This window comes from Miniopterus natalensis, chromosome 3 (genome assembly GCF_054644295.1).
Source record: "Miniopterus natalensis isolate mMinNat1 chromosome 3, mMinNat1.hap1, whole genome shotgun sequence".
NCBI lineage: Eukaryota > Metazoa > Chordata > Mammalia > Chiroptera > Miniopteridae > Miniopterus > Miniopterus natalensis.
The window spans coordinates 5,638,405-5,662,415 of NC_142083.1; the positions used below are offsets into that span (position 1 = coordinate 5,638,405).

The 24,011-nt window shown below is 42.9% G+C and overlaps 2 protein-coding genes across 4 annotated transcripts in view; one reads left to right on the plus strand and one right to left on the minus strand.

The window, feature by feature from the left end:
• SELENOP (selenoprotein P) lies at nt 1-9,345 on the plus strand. 2 transcript variants are annotated; one of them, XM_016223709.2, is made up of 5 exons: nt 1-109; nt 3,948-4,163; nt 4,933-5,145; nt 6,505-6,622; nt 7,870-9,345. In XM_016223709.2, exons 2-5 carry the CDS (start codon nt 3,961-3,963, stop codon nt 8,512-8,514), a joined length of 1,179 nt encoding a protein of 392 aa, XP_016079195.2. In that variant the 5' UTR covers nt 1-109; nt 3,948-3,960; the 3' UTR covers nt 8,515-9,345. The 2 variants fall into 2 exon arrangements, with proteins under 2 accessions (XP_016079195.2, XP_016079186.2); XM_016223700.2 differs by lacking the exon at nt 1-109 and adding an exon at nt 678-929.
• Nucleotides 9,296-24,011, minus strand: part of CCDC152 (coiled-coil domain containing 152) — a 20,716-nt gene continuing 6,000 nt past the window's right edge. For both annotated transcript variants that reach the window (XM_087815277.1, XM_016223732.2), the window contains 6 exons: nt 23,247-23,315; nt 18,173-18,237; nt 15,138-15,240; nt 11,907-12,034; nt 10,387-10,470; nt 9,296-9,577 (listed from right to left, as the gene is read on the minus strand). In XM_087815277.1, coding sequence (XP_087671403.1) covers nt 9,455-9,577; nt 10,387-10,470; nt 11,907-12,034; nt 15,138-15,240; nt 18,173-18,237; nt 23,247-23,315 — 572 coding nt within the window. In that variant the 3' untranslated portion in view covers nt 9,296-9,454. The remainder of the gene's footprint in view (nt 9,578-10,386; nt 10,471-11,906; nt 12,035-15,137; nt 15,241-18,172; nt 18,238-23,246; nt 23,316-24,011) is intronic.

Sequence of the window (24,011 nt, forward strand, 5' to 3'; positions counted from 1 at the left end):
GCTAATGAACTGATTTACAAAACCACAGCCCAGAGCCCTGCTCTCTTTGAAGCACATCCTGGACCCACAGGGGCCTGTTCTCCACGGAAACCGCCTGAGGCCATAAAAGGTGAGAGTCTAGCTGAAAACATGGGTTAAATCCGTGCGTGACCACTCGGTTATGAAGATGTAGAAGAACTGGACAGTGGGGATTTTCCACTTTATTTCTGTGTCGTGACATGTCCACACCCTTTTCCATGTCCAACTACTGTCACTGCTGACTTTTATTTGTTTGGAACTGATTTTGTAAAGATTTTTACATTCGATCCAAAAGCCTGTGGGGTGCGCAGGCCCTCCAGGGGTAGGGCTTTGAGAGAACGGGGTGAGGCTCGGTCTCCCTCAGGTGGGGGGTGCAGAAGGACGGAGTAGAGGCCCCGCGGGGCCCCCCCAGATTCGGGAGGTACACAGCGAGGCCGCCCCAGCCGCTTGGTGACAGCAGCAGGTGATTCTAGCGGATGGCTCGCAGCCGGCTTAGGCTTGGCTGCTGCTAAGCGAAAGGGAAAAAAGGTTCTTTTTTTCTTTTTTTAAAAATCAGCAGCTTAACTTGCTGGCTCAGCAAGTGCTCTTCCCGGTCCCTCTCCCCTGAGCCCCTCCTCCCGCCCCGACCGTACCATTAGATCCCACACACTGGGGTGTCTGAAAAGAAGGGATAAATCAGAAACTCCCACCAACTCTGCGCCCAGGCTGGGGCCGTGCCCGCTGCTAGCTTTGGAGTTGATTGTCTCCGTCAGCTCAGGGGTTTGCCCTGGGGACAAGGTCACGGCCCAGAGCTGGCCTTGGGACAGGAGCGGGGCGGGGTAAACAACAGGACTATAAGTACCGAGGCCCCGGCCTGCAGGAGCCCGCTGCGGAGCGAGGAGGAAGGACAGCCCCGCCCGAGGCCTGCTTGTGTAAGTGGGGGCCCTGCCTTTCCAATACCCGCGTCTCTTAGAGTTTCGTACGTGAGATGGTTTTGAACCTGATAAAGCGTTTCTCTCCTTTTGGGCTAGATTTTAGGAGAAACTAAACACGCCCTGCAGGATGGGGGTGGGGGGGCTCTGGTGGGCGCATTGCACGCGGGGGTTTCTCCCTGGGCACCGCTGGGCACCGCTGGGCTCGCAGCTGGGAGCAGGGGAGGCGGGAGGAGCCCAGCGCTTGGGCTCTGCAGAGTCCTGATGTCCTACAGGCGATAGTGCGGGTTCAAGCTCAAGTATCTCCCACTGAAAGACGCAGTGAGGCCTCTAAAGGGCAAAAGCAGCCGTGGAGTTGAAGAGCAGGGACAAAGTGTGGCCATTCTACAGCGAGGGAGAAATGTCCCGGGATATTTCCCTGCAGCGTTTCAGAAAAGAAAGAAAAGAAGGGAGAGCAGGTTCGGTCCCCGGTGCAGGAATGGCCAGCCCTGCAAGAGGCGCAGCTGGCGGCATCGGTGCTCTGGGGCTGGGCGCCGGTCCCGTCCCGTCCCCTCCCGTCCCGCAGTGTAAGTGGCGAGCCGGGGCTTTCAGGGCAGTGAGGGGGGCCTCGGCCCATCCGAAGTTCCAGGAGGAGGAGGCGCAAAGGTCCTGCGCCTCCTGCCCTTTAAAGGGGGATTTTAAACAACTGTGGGTCTGTGTGTGGCCAACAGACCTGGGTTTTGTGATGAGATTAGTGAAATCTTAACTGCTTTCTAACTGTTACTGGATCAGCTGCCAGTAAATCCAGTGTCGTTATGTATCTTCATTCTGTTTGTGGAGCTGACGGCTGTAATAATAGTCAAAAGCCTATTATGTAAAAAAATGGTCTTAAATAAACACAGTTGAGCAGCCTGTCGGTTACGACGGCAGAGAAAAATCTGAACGCGTCCTCTCTAATTCACTACCCTCTGCCGATGGCTTATTTTTCCACCGAAAAACAGGGAAAGGAGTGAAACAGCCTTTCCGTTTATGCCCGCTGCTCGGCCGTGAGAGAACCAAGCGCTGAATTCAGGAGGAAGGCTCTGTCATTGCTGAGTTTCTATTCCAGGAGGTAGGGATGAATCTAGCCGTTCCAGTAAGAAACGAAACAGCCTGAGTGATTTTAAAGTTCTCTTTGCCGTTCTAGGGCCTAACCACACGAACGAACAGCCCGGCTGCTAGTGACTGCAGGTAGTTAGGACACGGTCCAGAAGCCGCCACTGCCTGACTAGCTCAGCGGTCATGCCTTGGGGTCAGCAGAGCTGGTCTGGATCCTGTCTCCCTTGGGACTTACTGTCTCTGTAGATGCCCAGAATCTCTCTTAGCCATGGGCTCAGCTGCAACGGGGGTAACGCTCACGCAGCTGTCAGGATGAACGGCCAGGACGCGGACAATTAGCACCCCCTGCATGTAGTTTTATAAATGCTCAATAAATGGTAGCTATAAGGATAATTACATCATCAATACAAACACTACTAAAGAAATTCCCTAGATTTCATCTAGATAAATCTTCTCCTTTAAATATTAGAATTTTTAAAATGTTGTAATAGTTGGGATGGCCTTAATACATTATTTAATTTATTCTCTTACTACCCCCCCCCCTTTAGTTAGGCTCTTATCCTGAAATATAAGTAGGAAGGTTGTGGTAAATGTGAGAGAACCAGGTTCCATAAGGTCCCATCTACAGGGTGGCCCCCCCAAAATGTATACACACTTTGAATAATTATTAATTCCAATGGGTTAAATCTGAAGAGAGTCATCAGTTGAGTGATCGGCTGTAAAGGGTGTACACATTTTGGGGCACACCCTGTACATCTAGCTGTGCCTTAGAGCCCAGATCCATCTGACGTTACCCTCTTCATTCTGGGCCCACTTGGGAAACTTATTAGCTTCCAGTTCCGCGGCCCCCCAGATAAAAAATGGTTTTCCTTCTTTATCCCACATCAGCGTCTGAAAAGGCGCCCTCTTCCTAGCTCTGGCATTTTGTGCTGATCTTTCCTTAGTCTCACATCAAAACGAGCCCGATCGCCCGTAAGGGTTTCCTTCCTCTGCTCGGCTCGGCTGAAGCAGCTCCTTTCTTAGCACCTCTGAAGTCACCTGCTCCATCTGTCGCCCTCTGCGGAGGGCCAGCGCTGCTGCTGGGAATATTTCTGCTCGGGTGTTTAACTTCCTACTCAGATGGGTGTCATTTTACCCCAGAACGTGCCCTCTGGTCACAGGAAAGTGTCTGCAGCCAACAGAGGAGCTGAGTGAGATTTCAGTGAGACTCAGTGCAACCGGGGGCGGTGGCTCTGCAGGATTGCTCCCTGCTGAGGTTTTTCCCACTGGTCCAGAGTAACGTTTGGGCAGCTGGTTTTACACCTGAAGAGATTCAGACCCTTTGATGTCCGCATAGCGTTAGGCTTTTAAAAACAAGAGCAACTACAGGGAGCTATCCTGAGGCTTGCAAATACAGACGGTTGGAACCTGCGGGGCTGAGGGCCTCGCCCAAGCCGCCCTCCTGGTGGCGGGCTCCCTCCCTGCCACCTCCTCCCCCCTGGGCTCTTTCCACGCCGGCTCTTTTCATTCCTGTGCAGAACCCCGACTTGCCCTTTCCTTTCTTAGGTTGGTCAAGGATGGCAGGTAGCCATCAGAACTTGGCGTAGCTCAAAAATCAAACGTGTTTGCAGGGTTACTTAGTTTTGGTGGCCAGAGTCTCAAACTTTTTCCAAGTCCCGCCTCCTGGAGAAGCCTCTGGCTCCGTTTGGGCGAATCTCCCTGGGGTGCGGACTGAAGCACCTTGCTCAGCTGGACAGTGAAGGGGGGCTTTGACCACTACCCCGCTTCTGGCTGATCTTCCCACCATAAAGGAAATTTGGCGCGTGGAGGCCCAACATAATGAGCCCAGCAACGTGGAGACAATCCACGGCTAGATGTTTCTAGGAGAGAGAATCATGCTGGATTCACAGAAAGACCTGACTGACGCCACCATGAAGATGACAGAAAGCTCTTCTCTTACAGGACAAGCCCGGCAATGTGGAGAAGCCTGGGGCTGGCCCTGGCTCTCTGCCTCCTCCCCTGGGGAGGGACGGAGAGCCAGGGGGAAAGCGCCACTTGTAAGCGGCCTCCGGCCTGGAGCATAGGGGACCAAGACCCAATGCTGGACTCCTACGGCTCAGTGACCGTGGTGGCCCTTCTTCAAGCCAGCTGACCCTTCTGCATCATGCAGGCCCACAGGTGAGATCCTTGCTGTGGTGCAGGACTGCTTCAGGGAAACGCTATGAAGCACGTGCATCCACACTCACACACACACTCACACACACACTAAAAACAGAAACGACATATTTATGAAATCACCTTTTTGGGAAAACTACATCTTTGCATAGAACGTGTAAGGAGGAGAGAGCATGCTGACAGCGGTTTTCCTGGGACTATGAAAATTTTCTCTTCTGTTCGTTGACCTGTGTTTTATACTGTCTTACTAAATATATATTATTTGTGTAACAAAAATGTTCTAAAATGTACTCCTGCAAATGCCTTCGTATTTCAATGTGGCAAAGATGAAGCTTTGCGGCAGTAGGAGCATTAGACTTGCCACAGAGGCCTTGGGTCATTTAACAAACATATATATTAATATGAGTTTGTTAAACATGTATAACAAATATGCGTAAAACTACTTGTTGGGTTACTTGCCAAATATTTACTGGGTAGAATTCTCTGTAAAATGGATTAAAAATTTACACATCATACGATTAACTTGAGCATGAAATGAGCCATGTTTGTGCAGGCATTTACCATAAGGTTTTAACTGAGCACAAGTGCTCAATAAATAATTTAAAAGATGAAAGTTTTAGTCCCTTACAAAAATATAAAGAAGGGGTGTAAGTAAAAAGTAGTAAAGTGTTTCCTGTAGAAAACAGAGGAGAAAGAGAAAAGTCACCAATAAAATTAAAATGAGTTCATTCTTTTTTTTTTTTTTTTTTTGTATCTTTCCCAAATATTTTAGTTTGGAAGACCTGCGAGTAAAACTGGAGAAAGAAGGTTTTTCTAACATTTCCTATATTGTTGTCAATCATCAAGGAATCTCTTCTCGATCAAAATATATGGATCTTAAAAGTAAGGTTTCAGAGCACATTCCTGTTTATCAACAAGAAGAAAACCAAACAGATGTCTGGACTCTCTTAAATGGAAATAAAGATGACTTCCTCGTATATGACAGGTGTGTACACACACAGCACCAGAAATGAACAGATACCTGCTTTGTATTTAATTTAATAATAAGTGATTTAAGTTAAGACACCTGTTTTTATTTTTTTACCAAGTACTTAGTTTCAAAGTGAGCCCATTAAAATATTTGGTTCTGGTATTTTTGAAATGACTTTTACATAATTCAGCACTTCAGTAGGGAAATAAAGAAGACTGACTCTACTTCCCCCTGTAAACTGGCTTCTGGTTAAACACAGTGAGGAGCGACTTGTGTATCATGCGGTTCTAACCTGAGGGTTTTGCAGAACAGCCACACTTTGGGGGGCTGGCTGACAGAAGGTGGAGGGATTAGCCAAAGGGCATGTCTGCATAACCACAGGCAACAGTGTGGTGAAGGGGCGGGGCAAAGTAACAGTGTCAACATTAGAAATAAAGAAAAAACACTCAAACAAAACAAAACAAACCACACTTTGCAGACCACTTGCTTATTTCTAATTAAAAATTTAAAGACTACAAACCTGAATTCTTGAACTATGAACTGTTAATTATGTAGCACAAATAACCAGCACAAATCTGCTTTTCATTCCTTGAACAAACAAACATTTGCATTTTATTATTTGATATTATTCACATCCCTAGTGGGCGCGGTTTTCTTTTGGTTCTTCAGAGATGGTGAGCCAGACTCGGCCTGGGCCTAAGCCCTCCTTGATCTCTCTATTTTCAATATTACACGTCATTCCTTTAGGACAGCAAAGCTCTAATTTAGTCAGCTGCAAAGTGTAACGCGTTGATATTCACAGGAAATCGTGCACACTGGAGAATGTGGGCGAGGACATTTCCACCCCACCCTTTTTGAGAGTGTCCAGTGTTGTAATTATGTCTTTCATTGTGCTGAAATTTTTGTTGCGTCAGATTTTGTTTTTTTAAGTAAATCCAAGACTCTAGGATTTTTCTGTTGTGCTGTGATTTCTTGGGTGGACTTGGTGCTGCCTAGTGGCTATCAAACGCTCATGTGATTTAAAGAGCTTAACTTATGTCAGTGGTTGGCGCATTGGTAGAATTTTTAGGTCAATTACAAAATTGTACTTGACCAAGTCACAGCGGCTACAGTACAGAGTTTTGATATTATTTATAGTGATGTATCTGTACCTTTCTAAGTGCTAGTGTTAGACCCGCTGCAGTCTTGCTATGGCCTGGGCTGGTCTGGGTGCCAGGGAGCTTGTCTGAGACCCGCCGAAGAACATTTTCTGACGGCATGGACGGGTCTTAGCTCTGCGAGCACCGAACCTACTCGGCGCTCTTCCAAACCGTGCTCGGGTAGGGTCACGGTGCAGGAAACGCTGCAATGACCTGGTCTTTGCTCTGTTCCCAGATGTGGCCGCCTCGTGCATCACCTCGGCCTGCCGTTCTCCATCCTGAATTTCCCGTATGTGGAAGAGGCCATTAAGACTGTTTACTGCAGAAAGAATTGTGGAAACTGCTCTTTCACGGTATTTTTCTCAATTATTTTCTTGGGAGGAAAGAGGAAGTCTTTTAAGAGTTATTGAAATAAGTTAATGTTTCATGACCAATTAGCTAATTAGTGTTTCTGTTGGTATACTAAAAATAAACAGTAATTTTTATAATTATGCATACTTCTTGCCATGTAGCCTATATTTAAAACATCTTTTCAAGACCCACATTGCCACTTTTACCTGGAAGGGTTTTAGAAAATAAAAAACATAGATCACATATTGCAGTTGCCACCAAGTGATGTTGGGAGAGTGAAAGTGCTCCGAGAACTCGGCCAACGTCATCAGTCACATTAGTGTAACATCCTGGGCAGTCACGTTAGTGTAACAGCCTGGGCGTGGTCGACCACGAGCACAGCCACAGCAGAGCCTAAGCCCAGCAGGGCCCGAACGGACGGGCCCAGGGAGCCCGCGGTGCCAGGGGAGCGCGGCTGCCGGCTTCTCCACGGCGCCCGGACGCTGTCTGCGCCCTGCAGTTGACACGGGTGCGGAAGGTTCCGTGCAGGGCAACTGATTTTAGGATTTGATATTTGGTTGACTCGACTGCAACTGATTTAAGTTCTTTTAACCAGTTTATTTTGTTTTGCTTCTGCAGACTTAAATACGGTGGTTTGACTTTCTTTTTAAACCTTATATATCTCTCAAGTTCTTCGGAATTCTTGAAAATTTAGGAAATGCTCTTGATAAGAAAACGAAAATTTGAATTCTGTTACTGATTTAACTAGTATAAAGCTGAGGTGAACTGTTGAGCTTCAATTGTATCACTCTATTTTATCTATTTTCAAAATGTTCTATCATTAGATATAGGTGGGAATCAAGCTTTAAAAAAAGTCTAGGTGTTAAGATTAACATCAGGTTCTTTTCCCACTAGTATTATACTAGAACCACAAAGCCAGTTCCATCCTATTGAACTAGTAGGGGTTTCACATATGTTAGCTCTGCAGATCATTTAAAAATGTTTTTATTGATTATTTTAGAGATAGAGGAAGGGAGAAGATTAGAGAGATAGAAACATCAATGAGAGACAAACATTGATTGGCTGCCTACTCAGGATCGAGCCTGCAACTCGGGCATGTGGTCTGACCAGGAATTAAACTAGTGACCTCTTGGTTCATGGGTTGATGCTCAACCACTGAGCCACACAGGCCAGGCTCTACAAATCACTTTTCATGCATTCCCCCTAAGTCTACAAATGTGTTAATGAGTGGTTGATACATTTGTTTCAGACCCTGGAAGATGAAGACTTCTGTAAGAATGCATCTTTGGCTTTTGAGAAAAGCACAACAGAGGCTCCGGGGCCACAGCCCCATCACCATAACCATCATCACCATCATCACCGACATCACTATCACAGGCACGGGCACGAACACACTGGGATCGGCCAGCTTGCAGACAATCAGCAGCCAGAAGCACCAAACGAATCTGAGCCCGCCCCCTCTCCAGGCCCTCTGAACCACCAGAAGCTCAAGGGCCCCCAGGGACAGGGTCACCCAGTGCACTGAGATATGTCAGGAGGTGAAACGTTACCCTCCTCTTCTTCACAGAGGAAACTCTGAGGGAGGAAGTGTATAAATCAGTTACTCTGACAGTTGCCCAAAGATTCAGAGTTAGCCCCCAGCAGCTGATGCTGACATTGTCGCCACCTGGTATTTGAACACACAGGGTCTGCAATCACCTGACAGTGTAGAGAAAGCCTCCCCTCTTTATGTAGCTGACAGGGACTCTGGGCAGAGGCGAATGTCATTGAGTCTTGACAGTGACGTTTGCCTCCCGCTGCCTGACAGGTGGGTCAGCAGCCCGAGCCCACAGAGGCCAGCACCAGCTGAAGCTGAAAAACTGAGGGAGAAATGTGACAATGACCTTCCAACTAAACATTTAAAATAGGATCTACTCCCAAGTCAGTCTAGATACCATTTCACTTAGCATTTTATAAGCTACCTATGATAAAAAAAATAGGAATTGGTTTTGTGCAAACATGAAGAAACCTACTATACTGGCTTTCAAATTTTAAGATTTATGCCAAAGAAAAATTTAACCCAAACCATTTTTGTTGTTGAAGGGCAACTGGAAGGTGATTGCGGCGCTCGGCCGACACTCTTTCTTGTCCTCTCTCCAGCGCTCTACTTGCATTAATGAGAACAGGAGCAGAAACTATGACCTAGGGGCTCCTGTTGGACAGCCAGCAATCTAGAGCGGAGGAAGGACAACAAAGACCTATTTCCACTTTTCATTCTCAAAACGGTATTACCTATGTCTTTTTAACCTGACAGTTTTAACAGATTAAACCTTTAAAGGAAGGAGTGAATGCTGTCTTTTGAGATCCAGAAATACTTCACATATGAGTATTTTGCTAGGACTACATTTTAAATATCCATTTATACTTTTTTATATCTAAGACTCAAATCTTGATTTTCACTATCGCCTATGAAAGAAGCCTTTATCTGTTGTTTTCTTTAAGGAGTTGGATACAATGCCAGGTAAACCTTGAGAATACCTGTCATGAAAGAAAGAAACAAGGGGAAAGATAAAAGAATGTCTGTCTCTTGCTTAAACAGTATTTCCACAGTCAATGATGGTTCAATAGGTAAACTAAGTCCTAGGAACCTGAACTCCTTTGTGGTTAATACTACTAAGCAAGAATTCAGGACACAGTTGGCCAAAGTGTGAATTTATTTCAATAAACTCAATTTAAAAAGTTTAAAGCTGTCTCTTTCATTGTCATTATTTAGGTAGCATGTTATATTAACAGAAGTAAATTTTTCAACTGCTTTTAAAGAAATTAAATAGCAACAAATGAATTCACTGCTATACTTAAAACCGCCTGCGTTTGAGGTGAGGATCTTTGCCGACAGAGAGGCGTTGCTCTAACTCGCAAATGGTGTTGCGGAGAGCTGCAATCTCCTTGTTTTTTTCCTCTTGAAGATGTTGAAGCTTCTAAATGAAGCAGAAAAATTTTATTACAATCCAGAAATAAGATTAAGTACAAGAAACAACAAAGCAACAACAAAAACTAAACTTCTAGTTTAAGTAAAAGTGGTGTTAAAAAAAATCTTACTTTGAAAAGTATAATTTTATTTTTGTGGGACTTAATGGGGTAAATCTGGTCTAAGGATGCAAAACACACATTGGCACCACTTGTTTTAGTTTGTTCCCTTCTCCCTCTAGAGCCTGAAGTTGTAAAGCGTAAAAAAGGTGAACAAAAAGAAGCTACCCGGGGCCTAGGCAGCTTCAGAAGTCAGTCAACGTTAGTTCAAAATACATTACGGGATTCTTTAGACAATCCAGAGCCAGAGGACTTCTCTATGTTGTGTTTTTTTCTTAAATATATCTTTATTGATTTCAGAGAGAGGAAGGGAGAGGGCGAGAGAGAGATAGAATCATCAATGATGAGAGTCATTGATCAGCTGCCTCCTGCACGCCGCCGACTGGGGCTCAAGCCCGCAACCCGGCATGGGCCCTGACCAGGAATCAAACCTCCATCTCCTGGATCCTAGGTTGATGCTCAACCGCTGAGCCACGCCGGCCAGGCTACTTCTCTAGGTTTTTATGAACCACTAAGATTTACTAGTTTAAATGGAAAGTAACCTTTAAAGATTATTCAAAATCTAGTACCTTTCTGTCTGATATATTTTAAGAAAAATTAAGTATATTGCTAGTAAATATTAGCCAACTTTTATGAAAAACACACACACTAAAATGTTTTATTTTCTTAAGCAGCCGCCATGGAAGAAAAGCATACATACCCTCCTGTAGATACTCTGCAGCAAAGCAGCAGGACCCAGACATGATTCTGATTTAGTTTGAACTCTTGCTAGTCTGGCATCAAACTGAATGAAATTTAAAAACAAAGTTACTGAGAACATTCTAGTTAAACAATTAGAAACAACTGTCTCCATAAATATAAATATAATCCATCAAATCCTCTGCTGGTTTGACATTACACTGAATGGGGTAAAAAGTTCTCATTAGGCCATTACAGGTCACGCTTTTGCAAAATCTTCCATCATAGTATTTCCCTTCAGGTGAGTTTAGTGTGGCCTCCCCATGGAATACCAAGAAACTCTCTGAGGCTGTGTTCTGGTTTGGGGAGAGAAATGGATTCTGACAATGAAAATAAACAGCAGAAAGAGTTCTGTCAGCCACACAACAGGCTCCAGCCAACAGGGCCCAGATAGCACATAACAGGCCCACCCAGCCAAGGGGATGGAAGAGGTGGCAGATCCTGAGATGGCCTCTGCATCTCAGCTGCCCACTCAGCCTTTCTGTGGTGGGTACACTTGACCCTAAGGCAGCAGCAGCCGCAAAGAGCCTCCAACCTCAACACACCCCCTTCTGCTCAGTGATCATACACGTTTCACCACTGTACCTCCCCAAGAACCCAGGGATACCGAACTAGCTGGAACATGAGAGTATGCTATCTTCAGTAATGGGGAATTATGACAACATGAGGTCACGAGGGAGTTAGGCTGGGGGAATGTGATAAAATATGATGGAAAGGGAGACTGGTAAAATCTAGAAAAAAGTTTAAAGAACAAATAAATTGTCAAATATCAATATCTTTAGATTTTGACATCTGGTTAAACAACCTACTGAAAAGGCTTCCCAGCCAAGAACTGGAACCTCAGCCTTTGAGGGGCCCTATTTGAAGTCCCTTTGTATATATTTTTAAAGTCTGGTTTGTCTGCCCCTATGATATTCTACACATTAGGGAGACATTTGTCTCTTTTTATTCCAAGGAAAGAGGAATTTCTAGTTGGTTCACCAGGGTTCCACCATTTTGGCCAAGGAGGGAGTAATGTTAAGGATTAGAACCCCCCCCCCGCCCCCGCGGGACAGTGATGAGCCCCCCAGGCTGTAAAATGCAGGTAATCCCTGGGTTATCTGACCTCCCCTCAGAGGAAACAAGACCTTCTCTGGAAACCAGGACCTTTCGAATGACTGAAGAGCCCCACCTTCAGGCCAAGTGATGAATGGCAGTGTAGCTGACTGTTGTCAGGGCCTGAGCACTGGTTATGGGGGCCTGAGCACTACTTATGGAGGCCTGAACACTGGTTGTGGGGGCCTAAGCACTGGTTGTGGGGGCCTGAGCATACGTTGTGGGGGCCTGAGTGCCGGCTGTGGGGGCTGAGCCCTGGTCGTGGCGCTGAGCCTTGCACATGACAGAGAACATGTGTGAGAAGCCCTTGCATAGTTGCTTCTACTCCCGAATTCCTCACACTGTGATGAAAGATGCAGCCTCACATTTACCCATCTAAACACTTACCTCTAGCTGCAGTTTGATGATTTCACTTTGCTTTTCCGCCTCTTGAATTCTTAACTTCGCATTTAACCCTGAGATCTCCGCCGCCATGTTCTCCATCAGTTCTTTACTCTTTTCTTCATTTAATTCAACTGAATAAAACAAAAATAAAAATTAATTTGTCTTAACGCTCCAAAAATCTTGCAGTTCATCAGCATTTTAAATGATCCACAAGAAAGTAAGTTTTATTAATAAAAACATATAGTACTTTAGAAATGGTTTATGTGATAGTAGCCTTTAGATATTTTTGACAAGCCCTTGCAAAATGCGTAAGGCACTAAAGCCACCCGCTGAATGCTTCTCAACAAGGAACCTAGTTTATACTCCTAAAGGTCAGTGGCCTAGAGGACAGAGAGGAGACTTAGTGCTTAAAGAGCGACACGAAGCCTGGGTTCCTAGGCACAGAGGACCCCAAGTTCCTGGGTGACTGTAGAGCTATACCAAGCACCTGCCATCCTCTATTCCACAAAATTGGGCCTCTCTGATATTCACACCATAGTTTTGTGCTTCATCAAATGTCCTGTTCCCTCAGTTTTCCTATCCCTATAAATAACACCATGGCACCCAAGATGGGAGCCTCAAGGAAATCTTTGGATTTAGGGAGAAAGGAAAGAGTTTATTAGTCTACGAAGCCCCCTGGGTAAGGGGCCTCCATCCACAACTAATGCAATACCTACCTACTTAGTTTCAGGCCTTACTTGTCCTCAGTTGGACTCTGTGTCTAGACTCTCTACCCTGTCTTCCTAAAGCAGACCTCTAAGCATGGCCATCACTGGCTCAGAAACCTTCAATCACTTCCCATTTCCTCAGCCAGACACTTCAAGAGGTTACAAAGAATCCAGACTTACCCAGTTTTGGCCTTTCTCTTGCTGAACCTTTCTGTGTAGTGCAAAGAGAAGGTAGGGAGTGGACTATGAGTCCCTAGAGTGCCCCATGTCTCCCCTTCTGTATGTCTCAGTTTTTATTTTCTCTTTGTCTAGAAGCTCTTTTCCCATCTTCACCAGTCAACCTTACCCATATCCAGGATTTAGCAGCAGTCTAGTACTAAGGCCGCATCTCAGCCTGGGATGAGGCAAAGGCTAGAAGAATGTGTTTAACTACCCCAAACTTAGAGACACTGACCTCCACCTGGTCTCGTTATGTGCCTAGAGGCAGCCCTGTTGAAGACGTAATGCATGGAAGTTGTGATGACAACATCTTCAGCTACGTTAGAGGACAGGTGTGTGATTTTCTTTATCGTAATTTCCCTGGAAGCTTTTATTAACAAGATTATGCTGGCCTTGTGAAATGAACTGGGAACCTGTCTCCTCTCGTTAGCTTGTTCATGCCCTGAAAGAGTTTGTGTAAGACTCGCTTTAATTTTCCTGGAATGTTTGATAGACTTTCACCAGGAAAGCCATCTGAGCCTGGAGTTTTCTTTGTGGGAAAAATATTTATTAGAGATGTAGTTTCTTTAATAGAGATAGAACAATTCAGGTTTTGTTTCTTCTTGTGTTACTTTTTATCTTCAAAAATGTCCAATTCATCAAAAATTTCAAAATTATTGGCATAAAGATGTTTGCTTACGCAATTAAGGAGTTCTTTCATTTTTTAAAGTTTAAAGTGATTTTCTCTTTTAACATTTCTGATACTGATTAACTGTACTTTGTCCATTTTTTTCTTGATTAGTCTTGAAGGGAATTATTAGGTTTTTCAAAAATTTTGGGGTCTGATTCTTTGTGTTTGTAATTTCATCAATACCTGACTTCTCTCTTCCTAATTTCTTCAGGCTTGATTTGATATTTCCCCCTACTTCTTGATATAGGTATTTAGATAATTGATTTAAATATTTTCCAACATTTGAATTTAAGCCATAAACACAGCTTTATCTCTGTCCCACAGTTTTGATACAGTCTACGTAATTCAGTTCAAAACTTTAGGATTTCTACGTTGATCCACAGGTTACTCAGAAATAACTTACAGACACATAGGGGTTTTCTATCTGCTCCTTGTGGACCAGAGGAAATTGCAGACTCTTCCTTAAGCGGCTGTGTAAAGTCACAATCCCACCACTGAGGCATCAGAGTTCCCGCTGCTCCACATCCTCATCAGTACTTGATATTGAAAGTTTTTTTTGCTTAACATTTTAGGTGTTCTAATGGCTCAAAATGGTACCTCACTGTGGTTTTAATTAGCATTTTCCTCCTTACTAATTATGTTGAACATGTTTTCATGTGCTTATTTTCCATCTGTACACCTCGGGGGAAGTGCTGCTCAGACGTTTGCCCGTTTTTTTGTTGGGATGTTTGCCTTCTTACTGAGTTGTTAGGGTTCTTTTATATTGTGGGTGCAAGTCCTTAAGCACATATGGATTTGCAAGTGTTCCCTTCCAGTCTTTGGCCTGTCTTCTCATCTTATCAACAATGTTGGACAGAAGTTAATAATTTTGATGAAGTTCAATTTAGAATTTATTCTATATTATTTGTTTTTTTATTTTTTAAAAAATACATCTTTATTGATTTCAGGGAGAGGAAGATAGATAGATAGGAACATCAATGGTCAGCTGCCTCCTGCACATATTCCACTGGGGATCGAGCCCCAAACTGGGCATGTGCCCTGACTGAGAGTCAAACCTCGATCTCCTGGATCATAGGTTGATGCTCAACCACTGAGCCACGCCGGCTGGGCTATTTTTACCTTTTGTTTCTTTCCAAGAAGTTGTGCCTAACTCAAGGTTGCAAAGATTATCTTCTATGCACTTTTTTTGCAGTTTTATAGATGTAGGCTTACATTTAGACCAGTCGTCCATTTCAAGTTGATTTTTGCATATGATGTGCACAAATATAGTCTCATTAAAAAAGATTTTTAATACCCTTATAAAGTAGTTAATGCGCAACACAGGTTCATAAGATCTGCTTTACTGAAAAAAATTCCATTAGTGAAATGATATTCAATACATGAGCATATAAATATCCAAGTTATGAATTATACATTTTATATCAATTTTATAAGGACATTGTTTCATATTAAATATTAGGTGCAAACATCATGAATACAATTTAGACATGTAATTTATATCACATAATTTAGGTATAAAATCTAAATTAAAATATCTCAAGGCAGTGTTCACTCAAGAATACTGGTTGTTACTGAAAAAAGTTTACATATGCATCTGAACTGTTTTATATCTTAGAACTCAGTAAATTAAAAACTTACTTTTTTTCTGCATATCCTGATAAAGTTTCTTTATTTCTGCCTTATGTCCTTCCTCTTTGATTTTCATTTCACTCATAAGTTTGTCAACATTATTCTTATATTCCTGAAGATTAAAATATATATATTCATTCTTCAATTTAAATATGTGTGCACTACTTTTGATTAGAAAGGTGAAAATTTCAAATTTTATATTAATTTTTGATATGTAATCATATCTAGAAAGATATTGTTCACTGAATAATCAGCTTTGAGAAGGATCAGTTTCTGGTCTCAGGAGACAGAGACCATCTAGAGACAATATCTTTTTATTTTTGCTTTCTGAATACTAATCTTGAGTGTCGAGCATATTATAGACTCTTAAAACATTTTGTTTCATTGTGTAATAAATGCCAGGATGGCATTAAAGTAGGTCCAATAAAAGCCAAAGCTACACTTCAGAGTCAACAGTAGGCACCGTTCAATAGCCAGTCAGCTAACCCCAAAGTAAGACAAATCCCTCTGAATGTGGCTGAACTTCTGTTTCTGAAAATTGTACATACATCCCTGATTCCTGGAAGGAGAGTAAGCATTACCCATGAGGCAGAGGCTAGAAAGGGATGGATTTGGGGTTTAAGAAGTGCTCTGCTGGTGCCTGAGATTTGCTTTTAGGCTGTTGAAGCATAGAGGTGATGTTATGCTAACATGGAGAGGGGCTTCGGGAAGGCCACGGAAAAGAAAGTCTCCAAAGATAAAATTCACCATTTTCCCAGTGGTATGTCCCTACAGAAAGAAATCACTCACAGGCCTAAGATGCAGGCAGAAGGAAAGGAAAGCGGGAGAAATAGTGAAGTAGGACCCTAAGAAAGAGACAACAGCGAAGGCAAGTGGTCAGGAAAAGCTTCTAAACACTGAGAGGCAGGGACTTTGTTTCTAATCATTGCTGCATTCCCAACTCCTAGAGTATCCCTCCTGATACATATTTGTTAAGTGAATGACAGTGCCAATGAAAATTAAGTCAGAAGTTCTTAGCTTAGATCCAGTAAATGGGTTTTCGAGGATCCATTAACTCCCTGCAATTGTACGTAAAATTATACACATATGTGTGCGTATGTACTGTTGAATGTTTTTCTCAGAGAGGGTTCACAGTTTTTAATAGATATTCAGTGATATTGAAGAGGTAAAAAATCCAGCTCCCCGGCTTAGATGCCTATAATTAAACATAGAGGTACATCTGTCCAGGCTACGTAAGTTCATGGGGATGCAGTCCAGATTCATACTGAGATACTTTCCCTGCCAGGAATGTCCAAATCTACCCAACCACTAACTTTGATTAAAGCTTTGTAGGTGAATTTTGGGTGAATCTCATGAATTGCCATTCTTCATATGCACGTATCTAGATTCCTAGATGGGCAACTACTGAGTGGCTTTTATAAACTACTGACTCTGAGTGCACTAAGAGTGCACTAAGCAGTTCCTGCTCTGACAAACAAGACAAATTCACGTCTCTCTTCATTCCCCATCGGCTTTGCCACCTGAAGACGCCCCCACTACAGTGGATGCTTCTGTGAATTCGTAAGACATGGGATTTTCCCTCCCACCTCCAAGCCGAGGGTGTCCTAATCCTAATGGTTGGGCTGGGGCTCTATCACACTGATTCTTGTCCCCCACTCCAGCCTGGACCAGCCCTTCCTCTTTCTGAGGGGACCAAGTCCCAACAAGTTATTCTTGGTTGCCTTCTGGGAACCTTAAATGCCAAGGAATAGCCTCTGGTTGTATTTTTGTCTTTATAAAACTTAAGGATTCTCTGTCTGCAAGTTGCAAAACCTTTCCCAGTCCCATAAAATGGCTATTAAGTACCTCCTGAGTTTGTTTCTGGGCAGCGCCTGGAGGTTTTGTACTAGAGAATTCTCATTGGATTGAGGTCATCTTTAGTTTGCTTTGGACAGCAGCTAATTCAGAAGTTGAGACTCCTGGGTTGTGGCACTTTCTCATTAACTTCCACCCCTCTGAAAATCCCTACAGAATCCTAGACAAAGCAGTATCCCAGGGCTCAGCATTTTGGAAGAGGAAAGAGGCAAATATTCCCCCCCGCCCCGCCAAATGCCTTCTGACTGCACCACCTACTGCTGGGCTCTGAGGGCACGATGTGGAAAGCACGGGGCAGAATAAGGACACGGGCTAAAGGGAAGGGAAAACAAACGGGCCGCAGCCCAGAGGCGCGGAAACCGTCTCTGAGCTGCTGACAAGAGGCTGCGTTTCCCAAGAGCGCAGCCAGGTGCCCGTTCTCCCGTCTGAGGGACACCCAGGGCGCCTGCAGGGTTTTGGAGGCTCCTCAGGGGAGGAGCGAGACTGAGTTTAGAGACGGTCCTTCCAAATGAAGTTCTAAGTTTCACACAGATCCAATGAGAACCCTGGAAATCTTAGGTCGGAGTGCGACATACTGGCCCTCGGGAAACGAGAGTAATTCACAATAAACCTCCCAAAGGGCAGAGGGGTGGGAGCTGACGTTTACTGAGCACCTTTTATGTTCTAGTCACTGGGTTATATGCTCTACAGGCGCTACTGCTATGCTGTTCTTATAGGAAAAAAGAAAAATAACAGGGTATGGTGGCCCTGGGGGAGAATGAACTGGGGATTAATTGCTCCCTTCATTTACACGGTACAATAGTACTGTAACATTAATATATTGCTCAAATCATAAAGATTAAAGGCTCATTTACCTTACAGTAAAAAGTTTAAAAGTGCTACTAAAGTATACTCAAGAGTAAAAACTCTGTTAATGCGATTTAAAAATATGTAGCAAAATAGCTGTTTCTTTTTGGTAGAAAGAAAAAGTACAAGTGATATATTAGAGCATTACAGTCTGCAAGAAGACCAGGGGCTTCAACATTTCTATTTCTTTAAAAATCCTTATTAAAAATTCTGGCAAACACATGCACACACATATCTTTATAAATTTTGGCCGTCTTTACTAATGAAAACAACCACTTTTTTCCTAACTTGAGAAGACAAATGCTCTACAGGGATCTGATTGATATAAAGAGGCAAAAACTCACCTGTTCATGGGATTTTAACTTTTCTTCCATAAGATGAGCATTTCTTTTCAGTTGTTCATTTTCACCTGTGTAAAAATCATCAAAGAGCATCCTAATATACAGCACTTTCCAGTTAATATGGGGATGTCTGACATTTCAAGTTTCCATTCACGTACATACTCAACCCTTGCAAACAGCATCTACTCCGCGTCTACTACACATGCACAGTCTGTGGGACTGGAATGTTGAAACAAAAAACATAGTTCTTCACAGAACATACAGCCTAGTGGTGAGACAGACGTTTAAGTAGTCATGGTATGTCATGACTGCCCTGTAGTGGCAGTGTCTGAAGTACCATGGGGACCTGTGGGCAAAAAGCCTGTCGGCCTGAAGTCAAGAAAGGAAATACAGAGGAGGAGCCATATGAGCTGAGACATCAATGGTAAGGCTCTCCCCTTGCGGGAAGAGAGCGTTTCAGCTGTAGAAAACTGTACAGAAGACTCTGGGCTTGAGTGAGCATAGCACATTTGGGAAAGTGACAGTTCAAGTACAGTGCTATTGAAGTCTAAATGGTGAGGAAGAGGTGCCAAATAGGTTGAGGCCATATCCTAATGGAGGTGGGCATATTCTATGTGAATGGCTTTAAATTTTATTTTCCAGTCATCAAAGAATTTTACAGTCATCAGAGAACTTTGAACAGTGAAGTGAAATGATCAGTTATAACCAGAGGATGAATGGGAGGGTTTTGACCCTAGAGGAATGATGTCAGGAAAGACAACAAGAAAGAATAACAGGAGCCTAAGTTAGGTCAGCGGCAGTAGGAGACAAAGGAAAATGAAGGTACCGATTTAGGTGCTGGGGTTACCAGGAGCCTCAGTGGCTGATTGGACAGCAGAGGCAAAAGGGAAAGGGGAAACTCTGCTTTTTAGGTTTCTGGTTTGGGTAACTGAAAAATATTCAACAGTTTGAGAAAAATTAAAAGGGGAAGATTTTTAGGAGTGAAATAATGCATCTGAATCTTTACCATGCTGAATTTAAGATGCTTGAGATAGCCAGGAGAACGTTTCGGGGGGGCTAGGAAACATTTAGGGGTGGACAAAGAAAGAATATCCTATAAGGAGGCTGAGAAGTGTCCAGAGATGCAGGAGAGGGTGATACTAAGAAAAGTGGTTAAAGGAAGCTAATCATCTCCCCCCTACCCGCTCACCTCACCGAGGTTGTCACTGTTTACACCCTGGTCTGCATTCCTGCCCTACTTTCCCCCCAGCTTATACAATTACATATAAACATGTCACACATTTCTACTGGTTTTGTTTTTACCAATATAAAACTGTACTATACCAATTACTTTGCAAAGAACTTATTTCTTAAAAATGGACATTCCTCCAAGTCTGCAACTTTTCTATGCATACACTTTTATAATTTTACATAAATAGGATCATAGCACACGTGCTGAGATACTTTTAGGACAGTCTTCCCTTCTCTCTCGTTTTCTTTCTGCCTTCTTCCTCTGCCTCTCTGCGCCCCCTTTCTCCCTCTGCCTCTCCGCACCCCCTTTCTCCCTCTGCCTCCACACCCCTGGTATAACTGTGTATCCTTCTGTGTTTTTCTCTGTGCTCTTGACCTCTGGGTCCTCCACTGCATACACACATACACATCCTCATAGTTTTAGACATATCTTTCGCACATTAAAAATTTTTCATTTATTTCTGCTGGTTAATTTGTAGAGCTCTTTGTATACTGTAGATAGGAAACTACTTTGGTATTTGAAAACATGTTTTCAAATAAGTTGTGTTTTGACTTTTGTGTGAGAACATGCCATGCCAAGTTCTTTCCACTGTTGTTGCTGCTGTGCTCCTGTTGGTGAGAAAGTCTTTTACTTCCGCTTTTTCCTTATATAGCATCTGAGGTTCCCGGGTTGGTTAAGAAGACCCCCCATAGCACTACGTTGCACATGTTGTGACCTACATTTTCTTTCAAGTTTGTATTCTTTTTTACACTAACATCTTTTACCCATCTGGAATTTATTTTTGATGTGGTGGGAAAGAGCCCAACTTTCTTTTCTTCCAGATGGAAAGCTAGTTGTGTGAGTACGTATGTTAAAATGTCATTCTTTTTTCCAGTAAATAGAAATATTCCTTGAGCCATATATTACATTAACAAATTTGGGGCCTTTCCTAGAATCCACTTCTCTGTTCTTCCCCGGATACATTTTTCAGTTTCTATGCCAATACCATATCGATTTCATTCTAATGGCTCCAGAGAACGTTGTTATCTGGTAATGAAAGTCCCCCTGCCTCATTCTTATTTTTCATAGTTTTCTTGTTTATTCTTGTTTTTCTTGTTTGTTTCTCTTGTCAAATGAACTTTAAGATTATTGTATACAATCTTCTCCCCCACCCCAAACTTAGTATTTTAATTAAAATTGCACTAAATGTATTTATTAACGTCAGGAAAACGGACATTTTAATATGATGAGTCTTCCCTCTTCCAGGAAAATTGGTCAGCCCATCTAACTGTTGTAGTACTTGCGTATTACTGGCTTTGGCATGCCTGTAGATAGGCTAAACAGAACCACATGGCTTATCTGTGAATAAAGCCATCTGATGAAGAAATGGAGGCCCTCCTTAATGCTTCATATTATACTTTGGTTGGCTCTATGTTGGCTTTCATCTGTAGTACAATTAACATATGATTATTGTTAGAACTGCTTTTTTTAAAAATCATCCTACCAACTCTACATCAGGTTCGCAAACACATATGGCTACTTCCTTCAGGTGTAAGGTTTTTGCTACTCTGCCTCGAGTAGTTATAAATTTAAGTAGCATTTTGTGTCAATGTAGAATCCACCCAACCCTGATACTGGACAAGTGATATATTAGTGCATGCTAGTAACCACTGAGCCACAGTGGCCAGGGCCTGCCTCAATTTTCAGATGAAAATGAATGTAATCAGAAATTCCAATGTTCTCTTTTTGTATCTGAATGGATCATCTTTTATACAACCCATAAGGCCCCACTGAAAAGACTGATGGGTGAGAACAAAGGGAGGAACAATTTCTCTTACAACAGCTGGGGCAACTCTTCAGCCTAGAGGGTAACTGACTCACTAGCTCAATAATGTTACCAAGAAACCGTGTCCTTTCAGGCTCTTCTTCCTGCTATGCTCAATGCTGTCTTAATTCTCAGGTGGGAAGCATATAGTCTGCAACAATTTCAGGCATCACATGCAGACTTCTCAACAATCAGAAGAATATGGTCCTTCTTTAGTCCATCTTTTGGGAGAGAGGGAGATTCATTTCAGAAGCTTTTGCTCAGAGCTGGGGTGTTGTCAGCTTCCCTGAGGTATGTGGCTGGGTGCATGAAGAATAAATGTCAGGAAAAAAAATCATGTTTCTACTAAGAAAGAGGAAATAGTTTCTGGGTAGGCAGCCATTTATAACCACTCTGTAGCCTAAATAAGCAAATCAACAATAAAATCCTGACAATCAAATGGATGAAATGCAAGAAGTGAAAGGCAGATCACCTCTATAACTTTGCCGAAACCAAGGCCTGTAGAAGTACTGGAAAAATGAAATCAAAGAATCACCATTTCTTCCTGAGAGGAACCATGAATGTCCATTTTCAGGAAGAGCTGCTTAAAAACTTGTACTTCCATATTGGTACAAAGGAGGTATTCCTGACTACCGGTCAGTGTCCTTTTACAAAGAAATAATATATTCATTATTGAATTATAATTGACTTTCTGGAAATTCAAAAATATTTAACTTTAATTTCTGGTAGATGTTTTATTTAACAAAATCCTGATAACAGGTAAGTCAAATACCACTTAAATCCTAAAATAAGAAGCCTGTCAATAATTATGAACATTCACATATTTTTTAAATGCAGCTAAGTTTTGTATTTAGTCACAGAGAAGGGAAAATTTGTTCTGAGCCATCAGCATTGAACTTGGAAAATGAAAGCCAAACCGGGTGTGGGATAGGGAGGGAACACTGGAAAACTGAGCACAATGCTAGCAGCAAGTAAAGTGACAGCCTGTGGGATGTGTGGGGATCAGAAGCCCACAGGAATGAGCCAAAAGAAAAGGCCCTGGAGATGGGTGGTCCCCCATCTATTGCCCTTCTAATCTCCAGAACAGCTGTTAGTGGTTTGTTGCTATGGAAGCAGCCCCTTTCTACACGGCAGTTGCTTTTTGACAATATAAGTACAAAAGTCTTCTAATACAATTTCTATATTTGTTTCTTTAACACCTGAGAAAATATTTTAAGGGGAAGTCATGGGGGAGAAAATAAGAACTAATAGTAATTCTTAAGAAAGATAAATCTCAATTAGAACATGATAAAGATAGTAAGGAACAACATGTCAGGTCAGATAAATAGCACGTAAGATCACTATTATGTCTCACCTACATATGTAGAGTATCTTATGAGGAAAGCAGAAGACTAAGATGAGAAATTCTTGTTTGATGTAGTTTTTGTTGAAAGGGATCCTGAAGGCAATTTAGTGTAATCTCCAGGCTAGCAGAGGAAACCCATAAACACTGCACTGTAGCTAGATCAGAACATGACAACACACTCGGTGGCTTTGTCCGTTTGGTCAGTGAGTAGCAGGCCACTGGGTTAGATGCGCAGCAAAAACAAGGTAAGCTGAACGTGTCAGCTTCATTTACACAAACGTGGCCTTAGTCCATGGTGAGAAATTGAACAGGAAACAATCACTGCAGTCTAAGTAGTGTCCATCGTGTAACCACTAGTGAACATCTACCCTTCAAAACTGAACATGGGTTACTGAAGGCAGGAGTACTACCGAGAGCAAACATGCTTTGACACTTTTGAAAGTAATAAAGAGAATGATTATGACAGATTATAAAAGCCTGATGTCCCTGCCAGAACAGGACTGAACTGTTCTATTCAGCACGGCACTCATTTCTTCATAATTGCGGAAGATACCATTTGGTAGCGAGGAGTCCTTCCCTTAGCTGATAAACTTAACAAGGCCAAATTAAAAGGAATTTATTGTCAACAATGTAAAAACTCTCTTTAAAGGTGCTCAACTACATCATTTTCAAAAGATTTTTTTATTGTCTAACTTACCTTTCAAATTATGTTGGAATTCGATGGTCTGCTGTAGCCCTTTCACCATCTCATGAAGAATAGCACATTCTAAAACATAAGAGGGAAATTTATTTGAAGGTTATTTGCTTGCATTTTGGAATTATTCTCTCAAAGTTGAAATACATAAAACAAAACAAAACAAAATATTTGACAATGATCAGATCTTAATGAAACCACCAGGCATCTCAAAGTAAATTACATAACGACTACTTTTTAATCACCCTCTAAGTAAAATGCAGTTCAGGATCTGGTAAAGAGTTCTCTAAGGCACAATGAACCCAGTGGGATAGGGAGTCCCTCGTGTGGCTTAGCGAGGCCTGCCCTAGAAGTGAGGCACATGGGGACTGTCTGGGGAACCATGAGGCATGTATCCATGCTAGTTTTCCAAGGAAGAACATCCCAAGGACAGAGAGCTGAGGTAAATTAAGTTTTGTTCACAGACAGAGAGCCAGGGCTGGTGAGGTGTCATCTGGGATAATGCTTTACTTCCTCCGTCCTCTGACCTGTCCTCTTAGTATTTTTATGCCCGAGTCCCAGGACAAGGGAGCAGCAATAAAGGAACTCAATTTGCTGAGCTACAGGGCATCAGAACTTTGTGCAAACGACTCCTGCCAGAGTGGGAGATGAAGCCCCAATACAAGCCTCCATGACCTGATGAATGCCCAAAGCTCCCAGTGTGCTCCTGGGTACCACCAGCACCAGCAGCGGTAGGCACTTCTGTAACCTTCAGCATCCACTCGGCTA